This window comes from Lolium rigidum, chromosome 2, assembly GCF_022539505.1.
Source record: "Lolium rigidum isolate FL_2022 chromosome 2, APGP_CSIRO_Lrig_0.1, whole genome shotgun sequence".
In the NCBI taxonomy this organism is placed as follows: Eukaryota; Viridiplantae; Streptophyta; class Magnoliopsida; order Poales; family Poaceae; genus Lolium; species Lolium rigidum.
In genome coordinates this window covers 190,140,721-190,167,852 of record NC_061509.1, presented here as the reverse complement: position 1 = coordinate 190,167,852, position 27,132 = coordinate 190,140,721, and the positions used below count along the sequence as shown (strand labels likewise).

Here is a 27,132-nt window from a genome sequence, read left to right as displayed (position 1 = left end):
CTAAAGAAGACAAAATAGATCAAAAAACTTACTGACAAATCGCCGATTCTGCGAGTTCAAGCGCTTGAGGATCGCTTTTTCACGAGCAGCCTGCGCGGTTTTATGATCGACCAAGGAAGTTTCGGCATCATGAAGTCTCTTCTCGAGATCTTCGACACCAGCAGCTTCTGCCTTGGCCTTATCAGCCTCTGCCCTAGCTTTGCCAGCATCAGATTCGGCCTTCTTGCGAGCAGCCTCACTCTGCTCTAATTTCTGAGCAAGCGTGTCGGCAAGTTTGTTGGCCTCCGCAAGTTTTTCTGCCGAAATAGTTAAACATAGTCAAAATTGCGATACAACAGGAGCAAGAAGTCATAAACAAAGGCAAGCAGGGAGTCATTACCTTCGGTCTTGTTGGCATACTCGTGGTACCCAACAAATTGGGCACCAATGCGAATAAGTTCTTTGATCATAGGCTGTCAAAGAAGGATAAAGAAAGAGAGCGTCGGTATGGGAAAAAACATGATGGCACAAAGAAACAAACAGAGAAAAATAGACAAGGACAAAAAGATATTAAGGACTTACATCATCCAAAAGAGGATTCGAGGAGCTACCCAATTGTAAGGTAGGCTCCGGGATTGTTTCAACCCTTGTCCTTTTTGGTAAAGGGACAAGGGGGCTTGCAGGAGGAGTAGGAGCGTCGAGGTTTTGTTGAGGAGGCGAAGATTCTTCTCCTTCAACTGGCACCTCGGAAACAACTAGAGTATGCGACGTACTCGTTCGAGCAGTCGCATCAGTAGTTGGAATTTCTTCCTCGTCACCACTGCGATTAAATGGCGGCAGTGTAAAAAAAAAGCAAGATAGACAAAAATCTTCGAGTAGCAAAACAAGGATAAACAAAAAGATAACTCACGAGCTGACGAGGGCTTCAAGGTATGGATCAAAAGCTGCCTTCTGGCGTGAAGGAGCAGCTTCTTCGGCTTTGGAGGTGCCGGAATCTTCGACTTCAGTCCTTTTCCTTTTGTTCTTTGGAGAAACAGCAGGAGGAGGAGACTGTGCCGACGTGGTACCCTCTGATTCAGCTTCCTTTTCAGAAGATCCCGCAGATTTTCGAGAACCTGCGGGTTCACTATCAGGGACAGCAGCATCTTGGTTGTCTTCATTGACAACAGCACGTTCTTCGACTTCTCCACCTTCAGGAAGGGGGGGTAGCGAGACAAGATTTGGATGGTTCTATATGAAAACAAGGGGGGATGTCAGCAAAAGAGTTATGCAAAGGATGGAAAATCAAAATGAGCAAAGTCGACAAAGGTTACCTCGGGAAGCGCATTGGTGGCGCTGTATGGTTTTACGCGACAAGAAGAAGGGACAGGATCTTTTTTGCTGAGGGAGGAAATTTTCCGGACAAGTTTCTCTAAGTCCTTGACCTCTAAGTCCACCGACAACCGATCCGCATCCTTGTCGCCAGCATATTTCCAGAGAGGGTATTTGCGAGCCTGAAGAGGCTGCACTCTGATTCTAAGGAAATACACTGTGATTTGGATACCTGATAGCTCTTTGCCGCGAGTATTTTGCAACCCGTGGATGCGAGTCATCAATGCCTCCGTCGACATTTTTTCTTCTTCGGTAGCCTCTCGCATCCCGAGAGCGGCGGCGATAGATTTTCTCGGCACCGTCAAAAGGAGGAATATTGTCTTCAAGCACATCCATGGTTCTCCTCATGGATGTACAGCCACTTCTTGCGCCACCCTTGAACTCGAGTCAGGGAATTTGACGTCGAAATACTCGACATCGGGGCGAACGCAGATAACAACGCCGCCTATATTATAGGCGACATTGGGAGAGCCATTGCGGCGACAAAAGAAAATGCGCTTCCATAGCGCCCAGTTAGGCTGGACGCCAAGGAAGGCTTCGCAGAGGGTGATGAAAATGGAAATGTGGAGGATGGAATTGGGCGTAAGGTGATGAAGTTGCAGACCGTAAACAAAAAGCAATCCTCGAAGGAAAGGGTGAATGGGGGCAGAAAGGCCGGATGAGATGGTCGACAAAACTAACCCGATACTCCATTGGAGGGGTTGGGTAGCTTTCTTCGCTGGGGAAGCACAGCGCCTTGGGTTTCTTGCTGATCCTCAGTTTCTTCAGGAGGTTGATGTCTTGGGTGGAGATTTTGGATCTCTCCCACTCGGCGCTTCCCAGATCCACGGAAGCCATCGTCGATTCTGGCGTGCTGTGTCTGGTCAATCTACGCGGTGGCATTAACAATGGCGCAGGAATGCAGCTTGGAAGAAGATGAGCTCAGGGAACTGTGGGGCGCAAGAGGAGTTTTTGCAGAGGAGAGCAAGAAAACGGCGCGAGCGGATGTGCTCGAGGAAGAAGAAGGGGATCTTATATAGAGGTGTGGCGAAGCGGCGCACCGTTGGATGGAAAAAGTCTATGGCAGATGATATACACGTGGAACAGGGGTAAAACGTAATTTCACCTTGATGGAGTTACAGTGCGTGCGCCAGGAAAAGTGGAGAACGTGTGTCCCCCACTTCCACGACGTGTCAATATAATGCGAAAATTGGGCCCGCAAGGCAGCGAGAGGGAGCATCTCGCGATTTCCAGGAATTAAGGTAGTGGCTATCGTCAGCAATGACATCACTTTGGCAAGGAAAAAAAATTTCGACTCAACAGCTTCATAAAAGTGGCGACGGTAAATAATATTGGAGAGCCTTTGATCAAATACAAGTTTTTGATCAAATGCTCGGGAGCTACTTTGGAAAATTGAAAAATTCGAGAAAGACAAAATAGAAATGGTGGGAGCCTATGATCAAATACAAATATTTGTTCATAGCCTCGGGGGCTACTCCCATCGGGAGCGCTGTTCGCGATTTGAAAATATCGGGAGAAAAAGAAAATATAGCGGCATAAGGCGTGGAGCCTACACCCAAGTACAAGTCTTTGGCTGTAGCCTCGGGGGCTACTCCCATCGGGAAAGCTGTCCGCGTGCCCGATGAAATTTAAAAAAAAGGTAGAAGAACAAGAGAGTATATTTCGAGTTATAAGTAACTCTACATATACTCCCATCGGGAGAGCAATATAAGTCATCCGTTGACTCAATAAAATGTGCCATTCCAACAGCCGAATAAGCACTCGACAATATATTCTCGTAACGCCAAAGTTGCGAACAATTTCCGAATGCCGCAAATTTGCGAAGGTAAGACCCCGCATCCGTTCCGTGTGGCGTGGCGCCGTCTCCGATGTCGGTTTGCTACTTCTATCCGTATCAACGGATACGAAGAAAAATCCTAACGGACGCGTTAGGTACCCGATAAATATGACTCGGGACTCGACGGAATGGTAAGACCTTAAGCGGCACCTGTCGAAGTTTACACCAGTATCCCGAGATCAGGTCCGGGGACGTGATCTTGAAGTAGGTTTTTGCGGATTGCCACTAGAGCAGTTAACTAGTACCTGATCCGTCAGATGGACTAGCCCCAATTACCATTATCCCTGTACAATATAGAAATTCATATGAAGAAATACAGAAAAGTTTAAAGTTGTCGAGTAAATATAAATAGTGGAGATTTTCCCTGACTCTACGATTCAAGCAAAATCTCGGGGGCTACTGACATAGGCATCCCCAATGGGCCTGCCGAAGATAGTACCCTGGGTTTACTGAAGGCCCACGACCCGAAGAATATGAAGATTCGGAAGCCCAAGTTGATATTAAGGGAAGTTAGAATTGTAATAGAGATGATGTTTGTAATCTTGCGGGATGAGTTGTAAACCCTCCCGGACTCTGTAACTTGTACAAGACGAATCTCTCGACTCCACCTCCTATATAAGGGGGAGTCGAGGGACAAAGAAAGCATCGAATCATTGTCTCTCAAACCCAAGTTTTCATAATCGTCGAGTACTTTTCGGCTGAAACCTTCGAGATCTACTTGCCCTCTACTTCCAACTAAATCCTAGTCTACAACCCGTAGGCATTGATAAGTTAATCCCTTGTCACCTGCACAACACAATCAAAATACTTTGCCCCAACTTAAAAGTGAGGTTGTCAATCTCACCGGCTTGCTGTAAACAAAGGATTAAACGTATGGTGTGGAGAATGATGTTTGTTTGCAAAGAACATCAGAGAACAATGATTGCAGTAGGTTGTATTTCAGATGTAAAAAAATGGACCGGGGTCCACAGTTCACTACTGGTGTCTCTCCAATAAGATAAATAGCATGTTGGGTGAACAAATTACAGTTGGGCAATTGACAAAATAGAGAGGGCATAACAATGCACATACATATCATGATGACTACTATGAGATTTACTTAGGGCATTACGACAAAGAACATAGACCGCTATCCAGCATGCATCTATGCCAAAAAGTCCACCTTCGGGTTAGCATCCGCACCCCTTCCAGTATTAAGTTGCAAACAACAGACAATTGCATTAAGTATTGTGCGTAATGTAAACAATACAAATATCCTTAGACAAAGCATTGATGTTTTATCCCTAGTGGCAACAGAGACATCCACAACCTTAGAGGTTGATGTCACTCCCCGCATTCAATGGAGACATGAACCCACTATCGAGCATAAATACTCCCTCTTGGAGTTACAAGTATCAACTTGGCCGAGCCTCTACTAGCAACGGAGAGCATGCAAGATCATAAACAACACATATGTGATAGATCAATAATCAACTTGACATAGTATTCCATATTCATCGGATCCCAACAAACACAACATGTAGCATTACAAATAGATGACCTTGATCATGATAGGCAGCTCACAAGATCTAAACATGATAGCACAAGAGGAGAAGACAACCATCTAGGTACTGCTATGGACCCATAGTCCAAGGATGAACTACTCACGCATCAGTCCGGAGGTGGGCATGGTGACGTAGAGCCCTCCGGTGATGATTCCCCTCTCCGGCAGGGTGCCGGAGGCGATCTCCAGAATCCCCCGAGATGGGATTGACGGCGGCGGCGTCTCAGTAACTTTTCTCGTATCGTGGCTCTCGGTACTAGGGTTTTCGCGACGGAGAGATTATATAGGCGAAGGGGCAGAGTCGGGGGGACGCTCGAGGGGCCCACCCCATAGGGCGGTGATAACGCGTGAAGCACACGTCCGTTGGGAACCCCAAGAGGAAGGTGTGATGCGTACAACAGCAAGTTTTCCCTCAGTAAGAAACCAAGGTTATCGAGCCAGTAGGAGTCAAGGGCCACGCGAAGGTTGTTGGTGACGGATTGTAGTGCGGCGCAACACCAGGGATTCCGGCGCCAACGTGGAACCTGCACAACACAATCAAAATACTTTGCCCCAACTTAACAGTGAGGTTCTCAATCTCACCGGCTTGCTGTAAACAAAGGATTAAATGTATGGTGTGGAAAATGATGTTTGTTTGTGAAGAACAGTAGAGAACAGAGTTTGCAGTAGATTGTATTTCAGATGTAAAAGAATGGACCGGGGTCCATGATGTCTACGGGAGCTTCTATTCTTGTAGACAGTGTTGGGCCTCCAAGAGCAGAGGTTTGTAGAACAACAGCAAGTTTCCCTTAAGTGGATCACCCAAGGTTTATCGAACTCAGGGAGGAAGAGGTCAAAGATATCCCTCTCATGCAACCCTGCAACCACAAAGCAAGAAGTCTCTTGTGTCCCCGACACACCTAATAGGTGCACTAGTTCGGCGAAGAGATAGTGAAATACAGGTGGTATGAATATATATGAGCAGTAGTAACGGCGCCAGAAAAGTGCTTGCTGGCGTGTGGTTGATGGTAGTAATATCGCATGAAGTAAAGATGCAGTAAAACAGTAAACAAACAGCGATAGCAGTATTTAGGAACAAGGCCTAGGGATCATACTTTCACTAGTGGACACTCTCAACATTGATCACATAACATAATAAATAGATAGATGCTAGACTCTACACCCTCTTGTTGGATGATGAACACCACTAACCGTGTAGGATTACACGAACCCTCAATGCCGGAGTTAACAAGCTCCACAATATTCAATGTTCATATTTAAATAACCTTAGAGTGCATAACAGATCAACATAACCAAACCAAGTACTAACATAGCATGCACACTATCACCTTCACACTACGAAAGGAGGCATAGATCACATCAATACCATCATAGCAATAGTTAACTTCATAATCTACAAGAGATCACAATCATAGCCTACGCCAAGTACTACACGATGCACACACTCGTCACCATTACACCGTGCGGGAGGAATAAACTACTTTAATAACATCACTAGAGTAGCACACGGATAAATTGTGATACAAAACACATTGCAATCATAAAGGGATATAAATAAGCACTTCACTATGCCATTCATAACAGTGAATAAGTATTACGTGAAATATAGCCTAAGAGACCCACACGGTGCACACACTCGTCACCTTTACACACGTGGGACAAGGAGTCTCCGGAGATCACATAAGTAAAACCCACTTGACTAGCATAATGACATCTAGATTACAAGCATCATCATATGAATCTCAATCATGTAAGGCAGCTCATGAGATTATTGTATTGAAGTACATAGGAGAGAGATGAACCACATAGCTACCGGTACAGCCCCTTAGCCTCGATGGAGAACTAATCCCTCCTCATGGGAGACAGCAGCGTTGATGAAGATGGCGGTGGTGTCGATGGAGAAGCCTTCCGGGGGCACTTCCCCGTCCCGGCGGCGTGCCGGAACAGAGACTCCTGTCCCCCAGATCTTGGCTTCGCGATGGCGGCGGCTCTGGAAGGTTTTCTTTGGTTTCATCGAACGTGTCGAGGTTTTTAGGTCAGGGACCTTTATATAGGCGAAGAGGCGGAGTCGGAGGGTCGACGAGGCGACGACACACTAGGGGGCGCCCCCCCCTAGGGCTGCGCCGGCCCGTCATCCGGGGCCCGAGTGGCCCCCTCTGCGGCCTCTCTCGGGTGTTCTGGAAGCTTCGTGGAAAAATAGGATGCTGGGCGTTGATTTCGCCCGATTCCGAGAATATTTCCTTACTAGGATTTCTGGAACCAAAAACAGCAGAAAACAGCAACTAGCCCTTCGGCATCTCGTCAATAGGTTAGTTCCGGAAAACGCATAAATATGACATAAAGTATGTATAAAACATGTAGATATCATCAATAATGTGGCATGGAACATAAGAAATTATCGATACGTCGGAGACGTATCAGTCCACAGTTCACTAGTGGTGTCTCTCCAATAAGAAATAGCATGTTGGGTGAACAAATTACAGTTGGGCAATTGAAAAATACAGAGGGCATAACAATGCACATACATATCATGATGACTACTATGAGATTTAATCAGGGCATTACGACAAAGTACATAGACCGCTATCAAGCATGCATCTATGCCTAAAAAGTCCACCTTCGGGTTAGCATCCGCACCCCTTCCAGTATTAAGTTGCAAACAACAGACAATTGCATTAAGTATGGTGCGTAATGTAATCAACACAAATATCCTTAGACAAAGCATTGATGTTTTATCCCTAGTGGCAACGCACATCCACAACCTTAGAACTTTCTGTCACTGTCCCAGATTCAATGGAGGCATGAACCCACTATCGAGCATAAATACTCCCTCTTGGAGTCACAAGTATCAACTTGGCCAGAGCCTCTACTAGCAACGGAGAGCATACAAGAACATAAACAACACATATATGATAGATTGATAATCAACTTGACATAGTATTCCATATTCATCGGATCCCAACAAACACAACATGTAGCATTACAAATAGACGATCTTGATCATGATAGGCAGCTCACAAGATCTAACATGATGGCACAAGAGGAGAAGACAACCATCTAGCTACTGCTATGGACCCATAGTCCAAGGATGAACTACTCACACATCAGTCCGGAGGCGATCATGGTGATGTAGAGTCCTCCGGGAGATGATTCCCCTTTCCGGCAGGGTGCCGGAGGCGATCTCCTGAATCCCCCGAGATGGGATTGGCGGCGGCGGCGTCTCTGGAACTATTTCCGTATCGTGGCTCTCGGTAATAGGGTTTTCGCGACGGAGAGTTTAAGTAGGCGGAAGGGCAGAGTCGGAGGAGGCACGAGGGGCCCACACCATAGGGCGGCGCGGGCCCCTCCTTGGCCGCGCCGCCTTGTGGTCTGGCCACCTCGTGGCCCCACTTCGTATGCTCTTCGGTCTTCTGGAAGCTCCGTGGAAAAATAAGACCCTGGGCGTTGATTTCGTCCAATTCCGAGAATATTTCCTTTGTAGGATTTCTGAAACCAAAAACAGCACAAAACGAGAACCGACGCTTCGGCATCTTGTCAATAGGTTAGTGCCGGAAAATGCATAATAATGATGTAAAGTGTGTATAAAACATGTGAGTATTGTCATAAAAGTAGCATGGAACATAAGAAATTACGGATACATTTGAGACGTATCAGGCGGCGCGGCCAGGGGTGGGGCCGCGCCCCCCTAGGGTGTGGCCGCCTCGTCGCCGCTCTTCGTCTCCTCTTCGGACTTCTAGAAGTCTCCGTGGAAAATAAGACCGTGGGCTTTTGTTTCGTCCAATTCCGAGAATATTTCCTGTGTAGGATTTCTGAAACCAAAAACAGCAGAAAACAGGAACTTGCGCTTCGGCATCTTGTTAATAGGTTAGTGCCGGAAAATGCATCAAAATGATATAAAGTGCATATAAAACATGTGAGTATTGTCATAAAACTAGCATGGAACATAAGAAATTATAGATACGTTTGAGACGTATCAAGCATCCCAAAGCTTAGTTCCTACTCGCCCTCGAGTAGGTAAATGATAACAAGGATAATTTCTGAAGTGACATGCTACTATCATAATCTTGATCAATACTATTGTAAAGCATATGAGATGAATGAAGTGATTCAAAGCAATGGTAAAGATAATTACTAAACAACTGAATCATATAGCAAAGACTTTTCATGAATAGTACTTTCAAGACAAGCATCAATAAGTCTTGCATAAGAGTTAACTCATAAAGCAATAGATTCTTAATATAAGGTTTTGAAGCAATACAAGGGAAGATATAAGTTTCAGCAGTTGCTTTCAACTTTCAACATGTATATCTCATGGATAATTGTCAATACAAAGTAATATGATGAGTGCAAATAAGCAAGTATGTAAGAATCAATGCACATAGTTGACACAAGTGTTTGCTTCTAAGATAGAAAGAAGTAGGTAAACCGACTCAACATAAAGTAAAAGAAAGGCCCTTCGCAGAGGGAAGCAGGGATTACTTATGTGCTAGAGCTTTTTATTTTGAAAACATGGAAACAATTTTGTCAACGGTAGTAATAATTCATATGTGTTATGCATAAAACATCCTATAAGTTGCAAGCCTCATGCATCGAATACCAATAGTGCTCGCACCTTGTCCTAATTAGCTCGGATTTTCATGGGTTATCATTGCATTACATATGTTTCAACCAAGTGTCACAAAGGGGTACCTCTATGCCACCTGTACAAAGGTCCAAGGAGATAAAGGCATTTGATTTCTCGATTTTGATAGATCTCAACTTGAGGACATCCATACCAGGACAACATAGAAAACAGATAATGGACTCCTCTTTTATGCTTTATGCATTCAACAACAGATAATATTCTCATAAGAGATTTGAGGATTAATGTCCAAGCTGAAACTTCCACCATGATACATGGCTTTGGTTGGCGGCCCAATGTTCTTCTCTAACAATATGCATACTCAAACCATTCAACTCATGGAAAATCTCCCTTACTTCAAACAAGACGAACATGCATAGCAACTCACATGATATTCAACAAAGGTGTAACATTTGATGGCATCCCCAGAAACATGGTTACCGCTCAGCAAGCAACTTATAAGAAATAAGATACATAAGAGACATATTCATTACCACAATAGTTTTTTAGGCTACTTTCCCATGAGCTATGTATTGCAAAGACAAGGAATGGAATTTTTAAAGGTAGCACGCAAACAATTTACTTGGAATGGCAGAAAAATATCACATAGTAGGTAGTTATGGTGGACACAAATGGCATAAGTTTTGGCTCAAGGTTTTGGATGCACGAGAAGCATTCCCTCTCAGTACAAGGCTTTGGCTAGAAAGGTTGTTTGAAGCAAACACAAGTATGAACCGGTACAACAAAACTTACATAAGAACATATTGCAAGCATTATAAGACTCTACACTATCTTCCTTGTTGTTCAAACACTTTTACCAGAAAATATCTAGACTTAGAGAGACCAATCATGCAAACCAAATTTCAACAAGCTCTATGGTAGTTCTCCACTAATAGTTTTAAACTACATGAGGCAAGAGCTTAAACATGATCTACTTGAGAACTCAAAACAATTGCCAAGTATCAAATTATTCAAGACAATATATCAATTACCACATGAAGCATTTTCTGTTTCCAACCAAATAGCAATAAATGAAGCGGCTTTAAGCTTTCGCCATGAACATTAAAAGTAAAACTAACAACACCAGTGTTCAATATGAAAAAGCGGAGTGTGTCTTTCTCCCGTACAAGGAATGCTAGGATCCGAATTTATTCAAACATAAACAAAAATAAAAACATACATACGCTCCAAGTAAAGCACATAAGATGTGACGGAATAAAAATATAGTTTCACTAGAGGTGACCTGATAAGTTGTCGATGAAAAAGGGGATGCCTTGGGCATCCCCAAGCTTAGATGCTTGAGTCTTCTTGAAATATGCAGGGATGAACCATGGGGGCATCCCCAAGCTTAGAATTCTCACTCTTCTTGATCATATTATATCATCCTCCTCTCTTGATCCTTGAAAACTTCCTCCACACCAAACTCAAAACAATCTCATTAGAGGGTTAGTGCATAATCAAAAATTCACATGTTCAGAAAAGACACAATCATTCCCAACACTTCTGGACATTACCCAAGGCTACTGAAATTTAATGTAGCAAAGAAATCCACTCCAACACAGTAAAGGAGGCAATGTGAAATAAAAGGCAGAATCTGTCAAAACAGAACAGTCCGTAAAGATGGATTTTTTCGAGGCACTTAACATACTCAGATGAAGAAGCTCAAATTGAATGAAAGTTGCGTTCATATCTGAGGATTACTCATGAATTTTCGCAGATTTTTTAGAGTTTTCTACAGAGAGATCTACTCAAATTCGTGACAGCTAGAAATCTGTTTCTGCGCAGAAATCCAAATCTAGTATCAACCTTACTATCAAAGACTTTACTTGGCACAACAATGCAATAAAGTAAAGATACAAAGGTATTGCTACAGTAGTAACAAGCACCTTGACTCAAATATAAAACAAAAATTGCAGAAATAAATAATGGGTTGTCTCCCATAAGCGCTTTTCTTTAACGCCTTTCAGCTAGGCGCAGAAAGTGTAAATCAAGTAACATCAAGAGATGAAGCATCAACATCATAATTTGTTCTAATAATAGAATCAAAAGGTAACTTCATTCTCTTTCTAGAGAAGTGTTCCATACCTTTCTTAAGAGGGAATTGATATTTAATATTTCCTTCTTTCATATCAATAATAGCACCAACAGTTCGAAGAAAGTGTCTTCCCAAAATAATAGGACAAGATGCATTGCATTCAATATCCAAGACAACAAAATCAACGGGGACAAGGTTATTGTTAACCGTAATGTGAACATTATCAATCCTCCCCAAAGGTTTCTTTATAGAATTATTAGCAAGATTAATATCCAAATAACAGTATTTCAATGGTGGCAAGTCAAGCATATCATAGAGTTTCTTAGGCATAACAGAAATACTTGCACCAAGATCACATAAAGCATTACAATCAAAATCATTGACCTTCATTTTAATGATGGGCTCCCAACCATCTTCTAATTTCCTAGGAATAGAAGTTTCAAGTTTTAATTTCTCTTCTCTAGCTTTAATGAGAGCATTTGTGATATGTTTTGTAAAGGACAAATTTATAGCACTAGCATTAGGACTTCTAGCAAGTTTTTGCAAGAACTTAATAACTTCAGAGATATTACAATTATCAAAATCTAAACCATTATGATCTAAAGCAATGGGATCATTGTCCCCAATATTCTGAAAAATTTCAGCACTTTTATCACAAACAGTTTCAGCAGTTTCAGCCAATTTTGCACGCTTTGTATTAGGAGTAGAAACATTGCCAACACCAATTATTTCACCATTGATAGTAGGGGGTTTAGAAACATGTGAAGCATCAACATTACTAGTGGTGGTAATAGTCCAAACTTCAGCTACATTATTCTCTTTAGCAAGTTTTTCTTCTCTTTCCCACCTAGCATGCAATTCAGCCATCATTCTAATATTGTCATTAATTCGAACTTGTATGGCGTTTGCTGTAGCAAATGACTTAATATCTTTAGTTTCATTAGGCATAACTTTGAGCTTTAAAATATCAACATCAGCAGCAAGACTATCAACCTTAGAAGCAAGAATATCAATTTTATCAAGCTTTTCCTCAACAGATTTGTTAAAAGCAGTTTGTGTACTAATAAATTCTTTAAGCATGACTTCAAGACCAGAGGGTACACTCCTACTATTGTTGTAAGAATTACCATAAGAATTACCATAACCATTACTATTATTAGAAGGATATGGCCTATAGTTGTTACCAAAATTATGCCTATAAGCATTGTTGTTGAAATTACTATTTTTAATGAAGTTCACATCAACATGCTCTTCTTGAGCAACCAATGAAGCTAAAGGAACATTATTAGGATCAACATTAGATCTACCATTAACAAGCATAGACATAATAACATCAATCTTATCACTCAAGGAGGAGGTTTCTTCTACAGAATTTACCTTCTTACCTTGGGGAGTCCTTTCAGTGTGCCATTCAGAGTAGTTGATCATCATATCATCAAGAAGCTTTGTTGAGGCACCCAAAGTGATGGACATAAAAGTACCTCCAGCAGCTGAATCCAATAGGTTCCTCGAAGAAAAATTTAATCCTGCATAAAAGGTTTGGATGATCATCCAAGTAGTCAATCCATGGGTAGGGCAATTCTTTACCAAAGTTTTCATTCTTTCCCATGCTTGGGCAACATGTTCATTATCCAATTGCTTAAAATTCATAATGCTACTTCTCAAAGATATAATTTTAGCAGGAGGATAATATCTTCCAATGAAAGCATCTTTATATTTAGTCCATGAATCAATACTATTCTTAGGCAAAGATAGTAACCAATCTTTAGCTCTTCCTCTTAAGGAGAAAGGAAAAAAAATTCAGTTTTATAATGTCCCCATCTACATCCTTATACTTTTGCATTTCACAAAGTTCAACAAAATTATTAAGATGGGCAGCGGCATCATCAGTACTAACACCAGAAAATTGCTCTCTCATAACAAGATTTAGAAAAGCAGGTTTAATTTCATAAAATTCTGCTGTAGTAGCAGGTGGAGCAATAGGAGTGCATATGAAATCATTATTATTTGTGCTAGTGAAGTCACACAACTTAGTGTTCTCAGGAGTATTCATTTTAACAATAAAAATAAGTAAAGCAAGACAGAATTAAGTAAAGTAAAACAAGTAACTAATTTTTTTGTGTGTTTTTGATATAAAGAAAGCAAACAAAACAGAAAATAAAATAAAGTAAAGCAAGACAATAAACAAAGTAAAGAGATTGGGTGTGAGAGACTCCCCTTGCAGCGTGTCTTGATCTCCCCGGCAACGGCGCCAGAAATTAGCTTGATGACGCGTGAAGCACACGTCCGTTGGGAACCCCAAGAGGAAGGTGTGATACGTACAAGCAAGCAAGTTTCCTCGATAAGAAACCAAGGTTTATCGAACCAGTAGGATATGAAGATCACGTGAAGGTTGTTGGTGAAGGAGTGTAGTGCGGCGCAATACCAGGGATTCCGGCGCCAACGTGGAACCTGCACAACACAATCAAAATACTTTGCCCCAACTTAACAGTGAGGTTGTCAATCTCACCGGCTTGCTGTAAACAAAGGATTAAACGTATGGTGTGGAGAATAATGTTTGTTTGCAAAGAACATCAGAGAACAATGATTGCAGTAGGTTTTATTTCAGATGTAAAAGAATGGACCGGGGTCCACAGTTCACTAGTGGTGTCTCTCCAATAAGATAAATAGCATGTTGGGTGAACAAATTACAGTTGGGCAATTGACAAAATAGAGAGGGCATAACAATGCACATACATATCATGATGACTACTATGAGATTTACTTAGGGCATTACGACAAAGAACATTGACCGCTATCCAGCATGCATCTATGCCTAAAAAGTCCACCTTCGGGTTAGCATCCGCACCCCTTCCAGTATTAAGTTGCAAACAACGGACAATTGCATTAAGTACTGTGCGTAATGTAAACAATACAAATATCCTTAGACAAAGCATTGATGTTTGAAAGATCGAGATGTCGCCTAGAGGGGGGGGTGAATAGGCAATTACAAACTCTTGCGGATTTGTCTTGTAAGAATGCGGAATTAAACTATCGTTTAGTTTACAAGCACAAACCCTAAATATGCTAAGCTCAACTAAGTGTAACAATAGCAACTAGAGCTAAGCAAGATAGGCACAAGATATATGCAGCACAAGTGATAGCAAGATATATGTACTTCAAGCACGATGGCTATCACAAGGAAATAGAGCTCGGGTATAGAAATAACCGAGGCACGCGGAGACGAGGATGTATTCCCGTGTTCCCTTCCTTTGCAAGAAGGTACGTCACGTTTGGAGGAGTGGAGGTCCCATGAAGGATTCCCCGCGCCACGAAGGCTCACCCTATTCTCCGAACCACACCCACGAAGGGTAATGGCTCTTTCCTTATGGTTAGCTTTTCCTCCGCTCCGGAGATGGCAAGCTCCACAACCGCTTCACAAGCTCCACGAAGGAGAAGCCCGGGCCTCTTCACAATCTTCTTGAAGAGATCACCGGAGCACCAACCACCAAGCCAACTAGGAGGTTTCCCTCCAAGAGTAACAAGCTCACGGTCTCTCACTCGAACTAATCGTGGTGGAGAGCTCAACACTATGCAATGATGCAAAGCAAGAACACTAGAGGTGTTCAAATCCTTCACTCTCAAATTCCACCCAAGCAACAAATGCTAAGATGAGATTGGAGAGGAAGAACAATGGGGAAAGTCAACAAAAGGCTCCAAGATCTAGATCCCAAGAGTTCCCCTCACTTAGAGAAGAAATGGATTGGTGGAAGGGTAGATCTAGATCTCCTCTCTTAGATCCCTCAAGAATTAGCAAGAATTATGGGAGGAATCAAAGGGGAGAGCAAGTTCTTCCAAGAGCAACAATGGAGGTGAAGAAAGGGGAAGAACTGCCCAAGCTCAAGGTGGAAGAAGCCTATTTATAGCTAAGGGGGAAATAGAACCGTTGGGGAAAAAAACAGGAAAAAAAAACAAAGGAAAAACGGGCTGAAAGTCGCCCCAGCCGGCCTGGCGACCGGCTGACCGGATCTATGGCCGGACAGGCCGGTCTGGGATCCGGCCCAGCCGGACCAGCAGCCGGGCGGGGCGCGCGCTGCTCACGGGCGGCGGATAGCGCAAGGCCGCGCGGGGGGAGCTGGGCTGGCGCGGGGCGAGTGAGGCCCGGCCCGGCCAGGAGGCCGGTCGGCCGGGCGGGGAGCCGAGCAGGCCGGCGGGCGCCGGGCGCTGGGCCGGGTGAGGCGGCAGGCCGGTTGGCTGGCCGGGTGGGCCGGCGTGCGGCCCGCCTGACCGGTCGCCCAGCCGGCTGCCCCTCTTTTCTTTTTCTTCCTTTTCTTCTTTTCTCCTTTTTCCTTTTCCTTTAATAACTAGTGCTCCCGAACTCCGATTCGAATGAAACCAATTTTGTTTGGAAGATAACAACAAATGCTATCCTATAGAAAGTGCAAACTCAAGAATCTGTAGGAGGGAATTTTACCATGAATATAAAAGGTAGAACCTTATATCATGAATAACCGGTAAAATCACCCAACCTCGAAAACGCAATAGAAGATGCATGCGAACTCCGTTTTCGATGAACTTGGGCTTGTTGTAAAGCTAGCAACAAGCTCAAGAACCTTACACATAGAAACACCAAGAAGCGATAAGGATATGCAAAGTATGCAAAGGGTTGAGCTCCCTAAGACGATGTGATCAAGTTACCCAACCGAAAGCCCCTCTTAATAGTGCGGTTATCTATCCTATAATCCGGTCTCCCATCAGCCACCTTGAGACCGGTAAAAGGAAAACCTATCAAGGTCATACCTTTGCCTTGCGCATCCCGCTTGATCTTGATGATAACTCTTCAAACTCTACACAAGCCGGAATGCCTCACTTGATCAATGTTGCTTTGTGAAGACTCACAAATGCTCCCCATACACTATGATGGGAGAGCTCCATTGATGCACATCTTCACATGTCCATTATCACCAAATGGAAGGCAAGCTTCAAGCATGTGATCCACTCAAGATGCTCATCTTGAACTTGCCCAACTCAACCTTGTATCGATGATCTTGATGCCAATACACAAGGTATACCTTTATCTTCATGGCATCCATACTTGAATCCAACACATGGAGTACAAGTAGTACCTATGGAGTATTCCTTCATATAAACTCAATGAAAACATTAGTCCATAGGGGTTGTCATTAATTACCAAAACCACACATAGGGGCAATATACCCTTACAATGTTTTATCCCTAGTGGCAACAGCACATCCACAACCTTAGGGGTTGCTGTCACTCCCCCAGATTCAATGGAGACATGAACCCACTATCGAGCATAAATAGTCCCTCTTGGAGTTACAAGTATCAACTTGGCCACAGCCTCTACTAGCAACGGAGAGCATGCAAGATCATAAACAACACATATATGATAGATCAATAATCAACTTGACATAGTATTCAATATTCATCGGATCCCAACAAACACAACATGTAGCATTACAAATAGATGACCTTGATCATGATAGGCAGCTCACAAGATCTAAACATGATAGCACAAGAGGAGAAGACAACCATCTAGCTACTGCTATGGACCCATAGTCCAAGGATGAACTACTCACGCATCAGTCCGGAGGTGGGCATGGTGACGTAGAGCCCTCCGGTGATGATTCCCCTCTCCGGCAGGGTGCCGGAGGCGATCTCCAGAATCCCCCGAGATGGGATTGACGGCGGCGGCGTCTCAGTAACTTTTCTCGTATCGTGGCTCTCGGCACTAGGGTTTTCGCGACGGAGAGATTATATAGGCGAAGGGGCAGAGTCGGGGACGCTCGAGGGGCCCACCCCATAGGGCGGCGCGGCCAGGGTGGGGCCGCGCCCCCCTAGGGTGTGGCCGCCTCGTCGCCCCTCTTCGTCTCCTCTTCGGACTTCTGGAAGGCTCCGTGGAAAATAAGACCGTGGGCTTTTGTTTCGTCCAATTCCGAGAATATTTCCGGTGTAGGATTTCTGAAACCAAAAACAGTAGAAAACGAGAACTGGCGCTTCGGCATCTTGTTAATAGGTTAGTGCCGGAAAATGCATCAAAATGATATAAAGTGCATATAAAACATGTGAGTATTGTCATAAAACTAGCATGGAACATAAGAAATTATAGATACGTTTGAGACGTATCAATGGATAAATCCCACTCTTGATCCATATGCCTCAACTCACACTTTCTAAATATTTAATCTCATCTTTATAACCACCCATTTACGCAGTGGCGTTTGATGTAATCAAAGTACCCTTCCGGTATAAGTGATTTACATGATCTCATGGTCGAAGGACTAAATAAGTATGTATCGGAAGCTTATAGCAAATAAACTTAATAACATGATCTAATGCTACACTTATTTGGGTGTGTCCATTATATCATTCATCTAATGACATAACCTTGTTATTAACAACATCCAATGTTCATGATCATGAAACTATGATCATCTATTAATCAACAAGCTAGTTATACAAGAGGCTTACTAGGGACTCTGTTTACATAACGCACATGTATCAATATTTCGGTTAATACAATTATAGCATGGTATGCGAACATTTATCATAAACACAAAGATATAATAACCACTTTATTATTGCCTCTTGGGCATATCTCCAACATACGCGTGCGGTGACCGTAGCTAAATTGAAAGGCTATAGAGGAAGTTGTTGCTATAGAAATAGAAGTACTTAAAATAAGAATGTTGGTCAATATAAAATATTACGGGTTCACTGCCATGTGGGTCTATGTGGAGCAAAATTGGTCAATGCCTCAGAATCTCTTTGGCCACACTGAAGGAATAAATGTTACGCCAATTTCCTAATACTAAAATCTAAGTAGCTAGAGTGCAGTCATAGTTTTCTTTAGCAAGCCAAGTACCTATATATAGATAGAGCTAGTGATAAGTTTAATCTATGAGTTGTTCTTCTGAACCTTTAATTGCAGTTTTACCTCATTGTAAATTTAGGAGGTTGTGATGATCTTTTGTAAAGGGTCGGAGTTGTAATTATATATGTATATCTTGGACCCGCAATGTTTATGTTGTACCACTCTAAGGATGTAATACTACTGAAACGGTGTTTCGTTGGTGTTATGTCAACAACTTGCGTTCTACAACATCCAATGATGCTACACAAAGTCGCGTCCGACAGTCATACCATCGGCCAATTTCAAATTGGAGCACCATAAACATCAATGGTGGTACTGCAATATGCTCAACACTACGGTACGAGTAGACTTATGACCATCATGACGAAGCATCCATGTGGTTCGTCTCAATACTACCATCCGTTTTTCGTCAAAAATTAGGAGGCGACCTAGGAGCTTAGTTATTTACACGTTATAAGTTCACTAATACTGTGTATGGTTACGTGTTCACTAACACTATGTATGGTTATGCGTAAGACAAAATTATATTTCTTCATTTTTGTGCGGTGTGATCGAGTATGTGGTCTTCCAATGTTATGGTTACGTGTAACACCAAATTATTTTCTTTATTTCTGTACAATGTGATTGAATCTAAGATGTTGTCATGTCAAGTTTTCTTTATTCAGTTATGGCATTACCATGTTTGAAAAAATATCCTACCTGTAGTATAAAATTTTCACCTCACAAGCGAGTAGGCGCTATCAAATTCAGATGTAATTCAGATACAATTCAGATATTGCAAAGCTCGTACAACCTAAGTTGGTGTTATCAAAGTAAATGATTTTAATGACAAACATCAAATCCACTCAAATGCCCGAAATACATATGAAAGTATAAATTCAATGTCATCCAAAATTTCATATAAAAAGAATTACTAACACAGATAAAATTAAGCTTACTTCATATCAGACAATCCAACAATCCGGATGGGAATCAGGGTCAATAAACGATCGGCGATGGCCCTGAGGGCCGGAGTGTGCTTGCAGCGTGCGACACCGCGCGAAAAAAATGAGGATATGCGAAACTGGGTGGTGACGAAGGTGAGCGGGCTTCAGCAGTGGTGGTGACGAGGGCATTTGCTCGTGACAGATCTCCGGGGAGGTCTTCAAATCCCAACAACAAGGACAATGCCGGTAAGCTTCGATTTGGGAGCACGAGCTAGGGATTCGGTGAGAAGAAAAATGGGGAATGGACTGTGCTAGGTCGGACTGAACAATGGAGAGATAAAAAAAAAGAACATGCACATTTTAAGCAGTCTAGTTGGCGCTCACATTGGAACTAGAATAACGAGTAACCTGACAACGTGGGCCCAAATTAAAACACGCACAGTTACTGAGATACTTGAGTTCTAATCGTTTTCAAATTGTTTTATTTTTGTGCTACACGAATTTGGCCTAAAAAGACCATTTTGGCAATTGCCCCAACAAAATTGACGTGCCTCAAAACAATTACAAAAAAACAACAGATCATATGAGCGCTCGGCAAAGAACACGGAATACCTAAAGTACATTGCCCCGGACGAACACAATATCTTGACCTGGTGTCACGATTTTTTGTGAATGGATGGGCTAGCTCTTGCTCAAAGGTGGGGAATTATTGGCGTCTTCATACCGACTTGAGTTTGATCCCTCCAAGCAGAATTTAGTCGCTCCGTTTATTTATTACACAGATAGAATCACGGAGATTTGATCAAGAAGGTGGGAGGTTCCACTTTCTCTCACATTCTTCTTGATCAAATGCCGTGAGTCTCCTCTCCCGGTTGAGCTTGATTCTTGGTCTTGAATATCTTCCGCAGCCATATAGTATCATCGACATTCTACTTAGCTCTATACTTACACATCCCATCCCAAATCCTCACCATTTCTTATCCTCCTCGTCCTCGCCATCACCTCGTCCATGGCGACGTCGAACCCGTCCTTCATGTCCCCCTCAAACCTCACCCTGGGGTCCTTGTACACAAACCTCGGGATCATCTTGATCAGCTCCTCCCTCATGGCTGCCACCTCCTCGTCACTGTACCTGCTCAGCACCTCCTCGATGTCCACCTTCCCTCCCACGAGGTCGTCCGCGTCGATGAACACCGAGTAACGGCGGGGGCCATCGACGTCGCCGCCGTTGTTGTCCGGCTCGTGCCATCGGTACTGCTTCTCGAAGGTGGACCCCTCGTGGAAGAAAATGGGGATGCAGCCGGCCACGACGGCGTCGATGGACGACCGGCGCATGAAGGAGTCGCCACGCGGCTGCAGGCAGAAACGGGAGGAGGCGAAGAGGGACATGAGCTTCTCCGCGGACCGGCAGGCGTGGCCGTGGCTGCAGTCGAGCATGCCGCAGCGGGTCGGCGAGGAGACGCACTTGTCAATGAGGCGGTCACGGAGGACCAGCGTGCCGTTCGGACGCCGCGCTCCGGCGAACGCGAACAGCCACGGCCGGCGCGTCCCACGAACGCGAGCCTGCCACGCGGCCACCTCGGCGGCGGACGAAGGGTGGAAGTAGGTCGGGTAAGGCACGGCCATATCCCGGCGGTTCCAGATGTTGGACTCGACGGTGAGCACCGTCATGTTGAGGCACTCGGCCCGTTCGAGGAAGCCGTTGCCGCACCCTTTGGGGTCGTCGTTGCTGGGCACGCGCCGGAACATCCACGTGGTCTTGGACGCCAGCATGAAGTGGTCGCGCCCGCCGAGCACCGCCCACCGCGGCCGCGACGATAGCCACCGGAGGAACTCCGCCGACGGCGCGTCGCGCACCGACGCGTTGGTGTCGCAGCTGTAGTGATTCAGCTCCAGACCCGCGTAGTACGGCACGTACACCGCCGTCGCCGCCGCCGGGTCGTCGGTGAGGCACTCGTACCGCCTCATGCGGTGGTGGAAGATCACCTCCAGGGCGTGATGGTCCGTGTTGAACCTGCATTTCAATCGAGATGTAAGTGTAACTAACCAGAGCACGCGAAGAATGAAACTTAAAACCACCATCGTACGTGACGGTCGGTATCTTTGCTTACCATCCATTGTCAGGGATGACACGGTCGTTGCCGTTGCCGGCGGCGGGAGCAAGCACCGGGCCGAGGCCGGCATTGGACATGATGACGCACGCGCTGGTCTCGTCCTCAAACGCCGGCGACCCGTCGACGCACTCCCGGAGAAGATTAAACCGCGAGGGTAGATCCAGCATGTACACGCGCCGACCTTCGCACGACGACTTAGCAGTGTCATCGTCGCCGACCGGTGGCGGGGCAGAGAACAGATTGACGGGGAGCGCGGCGGGGCCGGCACGACGGTGAGAGGAAAGGTACGAGTAACGGAAGAGGGAAATGTGGAAGAACTGGAGGTGGAGGAGGCATGGCAAGAGCCATGAGCCGGCGACGAGGAGGCCATAGAGGAGGTACTTGTTGAGGCCGCTGTGAGCTTCCATGGCTGGGCTAGCTTTAGGAGAGCATCCGGCGAGATAGCTGTTCGTGGTGCTCTGAAGGGGATCGCTACCCTGCATTGTGAGAAAGGGCAACAATGACTGGAGATGTCTTATTGCCGTGTCACTTGCTGTATTTTTAGCGTGTCAGTTGGGGAGTTTGACACCAGGTAGCATATCATAATTTTTGTTTGTGCTGCATTCCTCGGAAAACATCGATCGATGGGCATTCGACGCCATATGTTGGCATCCGTGTAGTACTTGGATTGGTATTCAAATCCTCTGCAGTTGACCCAAGTTGCGCATTAATATTTGGTCATCGGTATTCCGAGCAGTTCTGCAGATCAACAGTCTAATTTTAGTTTTAAATCGTCCAGGTTCTCTTCTCATAGGAGCTCTAGATCTCGAGGCCAGTTGTACGCGATTATTTTGGAGCGGATTCTGCGGGCGCAAGATTGAGCGAGAATCAGCCTTGAGGTCTGACCTCGAGGAGGCTTACGTGTAATTTACGCTTGAAGATCCTGAAGCTCGCGGGGCCAGAGAAAAAGTTTACTTGATGCATCTCTCCAACAAGTCATACTAGTAAAAAATCAGGTTTTGCAGCCTTGCGAGTTATAATTATGGCCACCCCAATACACAGTTTTCATTTAAACTTGATGCATTTGCCTACATTGCTTATACTCACTAGTAAAAAGGAATTCTCACCCTGATACACATCAGCCTGCACAGCTACGCCCCTGGCTCCATGTCCATCTCCATTGCTCTTGCACAACTGTTTAGTTCTTGCCACTACACAAACATTAGGAGAAGAATCACACGTGGGATTATACGATTGTTCCCGTGTTTGAATGGCATCTCTCCAAGATGAACTACTTGCTGTTATTCTTTTTAGCTGGCTATTTGCTGTACTTTAGCTGTACATAAATTTGTGGTTCGAGTCCATTCACGAGCTTCTGATCCCTTAATCCGGACACTAATCACGTATCAAGTATTCAAGCCCCACTAGTTGGTCTAACAACCACTAGCTAGTTTTTTCCCTCTCCTAGTAGGGTTTTTCCTCTCTAACTTCTAGATAAGATTTTCGATAAATTAAAATAAAGGAATCACTAGGGCGAGATTTTTCGCAGAATTATACCTCTTCATTCATTGGAAAACTAAGTTACATCACTTATCATCGGGCGTATAATTGACTCAGTGGATCATCAATCCATACACGTGGTGAACTCGACGGCAAAGTGAATTGTTTGATAGAATCCTATTTTTTTGCGGTAATTGAGATTCATGCCAAGAACGATTAAATAAAATGAGATATTGCTTTACGCGTGTCTTACCTAACTAGCATATCATGGACGACTCCTCTAACCTTTAATCGATCTACCAAGAGAAATCTCAGATTTTGGCTATTTGTAACAACAATGTTATATGACGAGTAAAATATCTCCATCAATTTTTGAATTTGATGCAGCGGCAAAATGTACTCCGCTATCAGAGTTATTTTTTCAATAAATAGAATATTGTAAGATCGTAAAGATACCAATTATCCTAATGGCACTATGGATGAACACAACCTCAAAAATGAAGAAGAAGCTAAAAAAAAAAAGAAAAGTCCTGCTACAGCCTCGTAGCAGCAATATAACCACCACCCACATGAAGTCCAAATTCTCCAAAAATGACGCATCCAAGAAGAAAACGGTCCCATAATCGCCATCATCATCCGATCATAGATCTTAGGCTTTCACTCTAGAGACAGTCCCCAGAGACAGTCCCCGCTCTGGCGCTCTCACAACAGTGCATTCAACAAGGCCATTGCCAAGCACAATCAATTAAGACCACCATTACAGTCCTCGACTCTCTCGGCTTCAATGACATTCTTCACCTCTGACTTTACAATGGAACGAAACATGTCCCAAGATGACAGCAGGTAGTAGAGCTTCGCATTGCTCCCTCGTAAAACTAAATGGTCAGAAAAAAAATATGACACAACCTAATCTCATCTGACCCAGAAATCTTCAGGTATGATGCATCCGATGGAGTTCACATGCGGAGCCTTCAAAAACTCGACACTCCGACAAGAACAAAGGAGAGAAGCATTAGGCAGATCTTCGTCGTCTTGCTGCAAGAGGAACCCGAGGACTTCCACCTCGCCTCGATTTCTCCCTAGGTGAGTTTGATGCTCTTCTCTCCATTAACAGATTGTCGACGCTTCCACTGTAAGTACCAACAAGTTAAGTTAGAAGTTTTAAGCATGGATCGATTGGCCTAAGATAGTTGTGTTGTTGTATGCAAACCATGGACTCCATAACGGTCTGCTTGCTTCTCTTTTAAACAACATGCACTCGACCGCCCATGTTTTTTTGAGTAGGTTGGCAATAATATCATGGATTTGAGTATCTTTGGGCATCGACCCACTGGACACGAGTTTGGAGGGTACTTTCTATCCATGAAATATTTGTGTGCGGGAACCTGTTAAGTCATGGGCTAGAAATGGGTATAAAATTTGGCTTCTTGGATATCTGATGGACACTTATATGATAGGTGGGACCAACTTATTGATGGCTCACACAATGCTAACCATAACACCCTCAATCCCCATGGCCCAGAGAGACCAAAATCTTTAGAACATAAGGCTAACCCTAACCCTCCCGGTAAGCTAGGAGAAGAAGGTTTCGATGTGTCCTTTCACTGCGGCCTTGTATGGGTTGTTGTTGTTTTTCTTGATCCGAGGATATCCAACGGTTATAGATGGGGTGTCAAGCGGCGTTCCACACTAGTCCCGCAATGATAGGATCTAGGCAAAAGTGTGTGAGATTCAAGGCAGAAATATTGAAGGTTGTGAACAAATTCCGTTCCGCATCCTGCCCGCATTGACACCCTTAGTTATAGACGTGAGCAAAAGTTTTTCATCAGGGCTTTCTTTGCGGCCAGACAGCCAGCTAGCTGGCATCTTGATATGTGGATGAATATGCCAAACATGAAGTTCTTTTAGTTGGGCTGAATGGTCGATGTGGTAAGGACTAAGAAATAGAGGGATTGAGGGTTCTTGTTTTTTTTCACAAGTAATTGGCTAAATCCTGGACGAAGAAGAAAATAAAATTACACAGAATTATTTGCAAAAATCTAATATATCAGAATATTACATTCAACCAGATCATAGTCATCCCATGCACACCAACCGAATAATCCAATCGCATGAGGTTCACAAGCAGGGAGTAGAAAAATGTGCCCAGTGGAGCATTTCTACAACACAGAGGTTGAACCTGACGTCTCTCTCTTTCTTCTCAGAAGCACGCGTCCAGGAGACAGCAGCAGCAAAGGGCGGCCAAGCTGTTGCAACAAACATGATCAGATCAGAAATTCAGAATTATGACACATAGTATCCTCAAAGTCGACAAAGCTGGCGCTACATATCCAACATATTGACAATATATGTACAGAATCAGGGTTGATCTAAGCATCTAGCTAAGTAGGGGATCTCTTCCACCTTGATCTTGTTTTTCTGAAAACAGAATTAGGGTCATCCACTGCTATTTTTTCGTTGCAAATTACAGCTACAGTTTCAGCATCGGTATGGCATTACTGCTTGCTGTTAGGCTCATCCACCAAACAATGGTTATGGCGTCAAAGGTAATATTAAGTCCTAAGGAGGCATCTTCCATGGAATCTGATGTCTCAGAACAAAAGTCTGACTTTGGCATTACCGGGCAAGATAACAGGTACAAACATGGTCGTAACTGGCATGGGAAGTCTGAATTTTGTACTACCTCAGAACAGAAGACTGCCACTCTGAATTTTATGCTACCCAATCGATGAGTCTATTTGATTAGCAGGATTCTAAAAATGCATAAATAGAAAAACTCATGATTGCAACGTCATGCTTATTCTAATCCTACGAAATTTTGATTTGTTTTATCACATCACAAAGAAAATTGTGCATGAACACCTATGCTGACTAGTAAGGAGGGATCCATGCAGGGCGATGGAGCAGTTACCAAGAAAATGGCTCTATAAAATGGATGGGTGCGGCTTTAAACTATTGGCACATTTGGAATATATACAAATCGTATCTGAAACGAATATACCGACAGGGACGTAGTTCTCTAACAATAGTGCTTAAAACAAAATGTACGGTCATACTCCTGCCTCATAATCCAAATTACAGAATTACACATAGCATCAGAATTAGGATATTGATAATAATGTTCATTTAAAATGTTTTGATGGGATATCTATTTTGCTGATTTTCTGCTGTACTAATTTATGGGCTAGCCTACGGATATCTTTCTCGGGTATGAATGCCGAGTAGAAACTGCTCTTTTAATATTATTGTAAATGAAATTGATCGCATAGGAGTATCAGAATCAGATCTGTAGGATTTGTGTGTCCCGTTTGACTCTAGAATCCGATCAAATTTTGAAAGGCAGCTCACGCGTCATGTCGCGGCCCCAACCAAGCAACCGTGCGCCACCGGCGGGGAACACTCGCCGGCGGAATTCCTTGGTTGATCACCGATCGATTTACCCTACAGTATGTTTCCCGTTCTCTAAACAACCCGTCCTGAACTTATCAAGCTAGCAGAGTACTACATATACTAGCACATATATACGGGAGGGCAGTATTAGTTCGATCGGAAATTAACGCACCATCCCTGCATGAAGGAAGGCCCGCCCTGCTGCTGCTGCTGCTGCTGGGGCGGGTACCCCTGCTGGCCGTATCCTTGCGGCGGGTACCCCTGCTGCGGCGGCGGGTACCCCTGCGGAGGGTAGCCCTGCGGCGGGTAACCTGAGAAGAAATGAATCAAGATCCAGACATGGCAAAGGTCAATTCTGTTGAACTCTCGGCCAAGAAAGAAGAAGCAAGAGTACACGGCCGGAAACTAAGGATCGGGGCCATAGACAGGAGAGCGAGGTGTACCTTGCTGCGGCGGCGCGCCGACGGGCGCCTGCTGCTGGCCGTAGTAGCTCATCTCTCCTCTACAGCCGTGGGATTATTCGCTGGTCTCCTGCCCTGTAGCTGTAGTGCGTGGAGCCGAGTGATGATTTTATAAAGAAGAAGACAGCGGCGGGCGGGAAGGTGCACTGCGCTTGCTACTGCTGGTGGGGGCGTATCCAGATTCCAGATGGACGCCTCGGGCGTTCGGGGTGGACTTGTCGTATGCATTGCCGCGTACCAGACATCGTTGTGAAGACTAGCTATTTTTTAGACCGCTCTCTCGTGTCGCCCCCTCCAGGCGACCGGGAGGGCGAACCCTAAATCGCCGCCACCGCCCGCCCCCTCCCTCTCCCCTCCTCCTCGCCGTCCTCGGAGGCGCCGCCGGCGAAGCAAGCGGCGCCGGTGAAGGGGGCGGCGGGGATCTGAGCCCTCAGCCCCCGCGCGGTTACTAGCTGGAGGAACTCCGCGCCGGGATCTCCTTTGCCGCGGCCGCGCTGCTCGG

At 44.5% G+C, this 27,132-nt stretch overlaps 2 protein-coding genes across 2 annotated transcripts; both read right to left on the bottom strand.

Moving 5' to 3' along the window:
• LOC124690405 (xyloglucan galactosyltransferase KATAMARI1 homolog) lies at positions 1-21,707 on the bottom strand. Its single transcript, XM_047223793.1, has 4 exons — positions 21,298-21,707; positions 20,136-21,200; positions 753-799; positions 1-296 (listed from the first exon to the last, which is right to left on the bottom strand). The coding sequence occupies exons 1-4, from the start codon at positions 21,705-21,707 to the stop codon at positions 1-3; spliced, it is 1,818 nt and encodes a 605-aa protein (XP_047079749.1).
• Positions 21,708-24,789: 3,082 nt separating this feature from the next.
• On the bottom strand, positions 24,790-26,811 carry LOC124687871 (cysteine-rich and transmembrane domain-containing protein WIH2-like). The gene is made up of 3 exons (XM_047221602.1): positions 26,613-26,811; positions 26,342-26,480; positions 24,790-25,025 (listed from the first exon to the last, which is right to left on the bottom strand). Exons 1-3 carry the CDS (start codon positions 26,662-26,664, stop codon positions 24,980-24,982), a joined length of 237 nt encoding a protein of 78 aa, XP_047077558.1. The 5' UTR covers positions 26,665-26,811; the 3' UTR covers positions 24,790-24,979.
• Between the last annotated feature and the right edge of the window lie 321 nt (positions 26,812-27,132).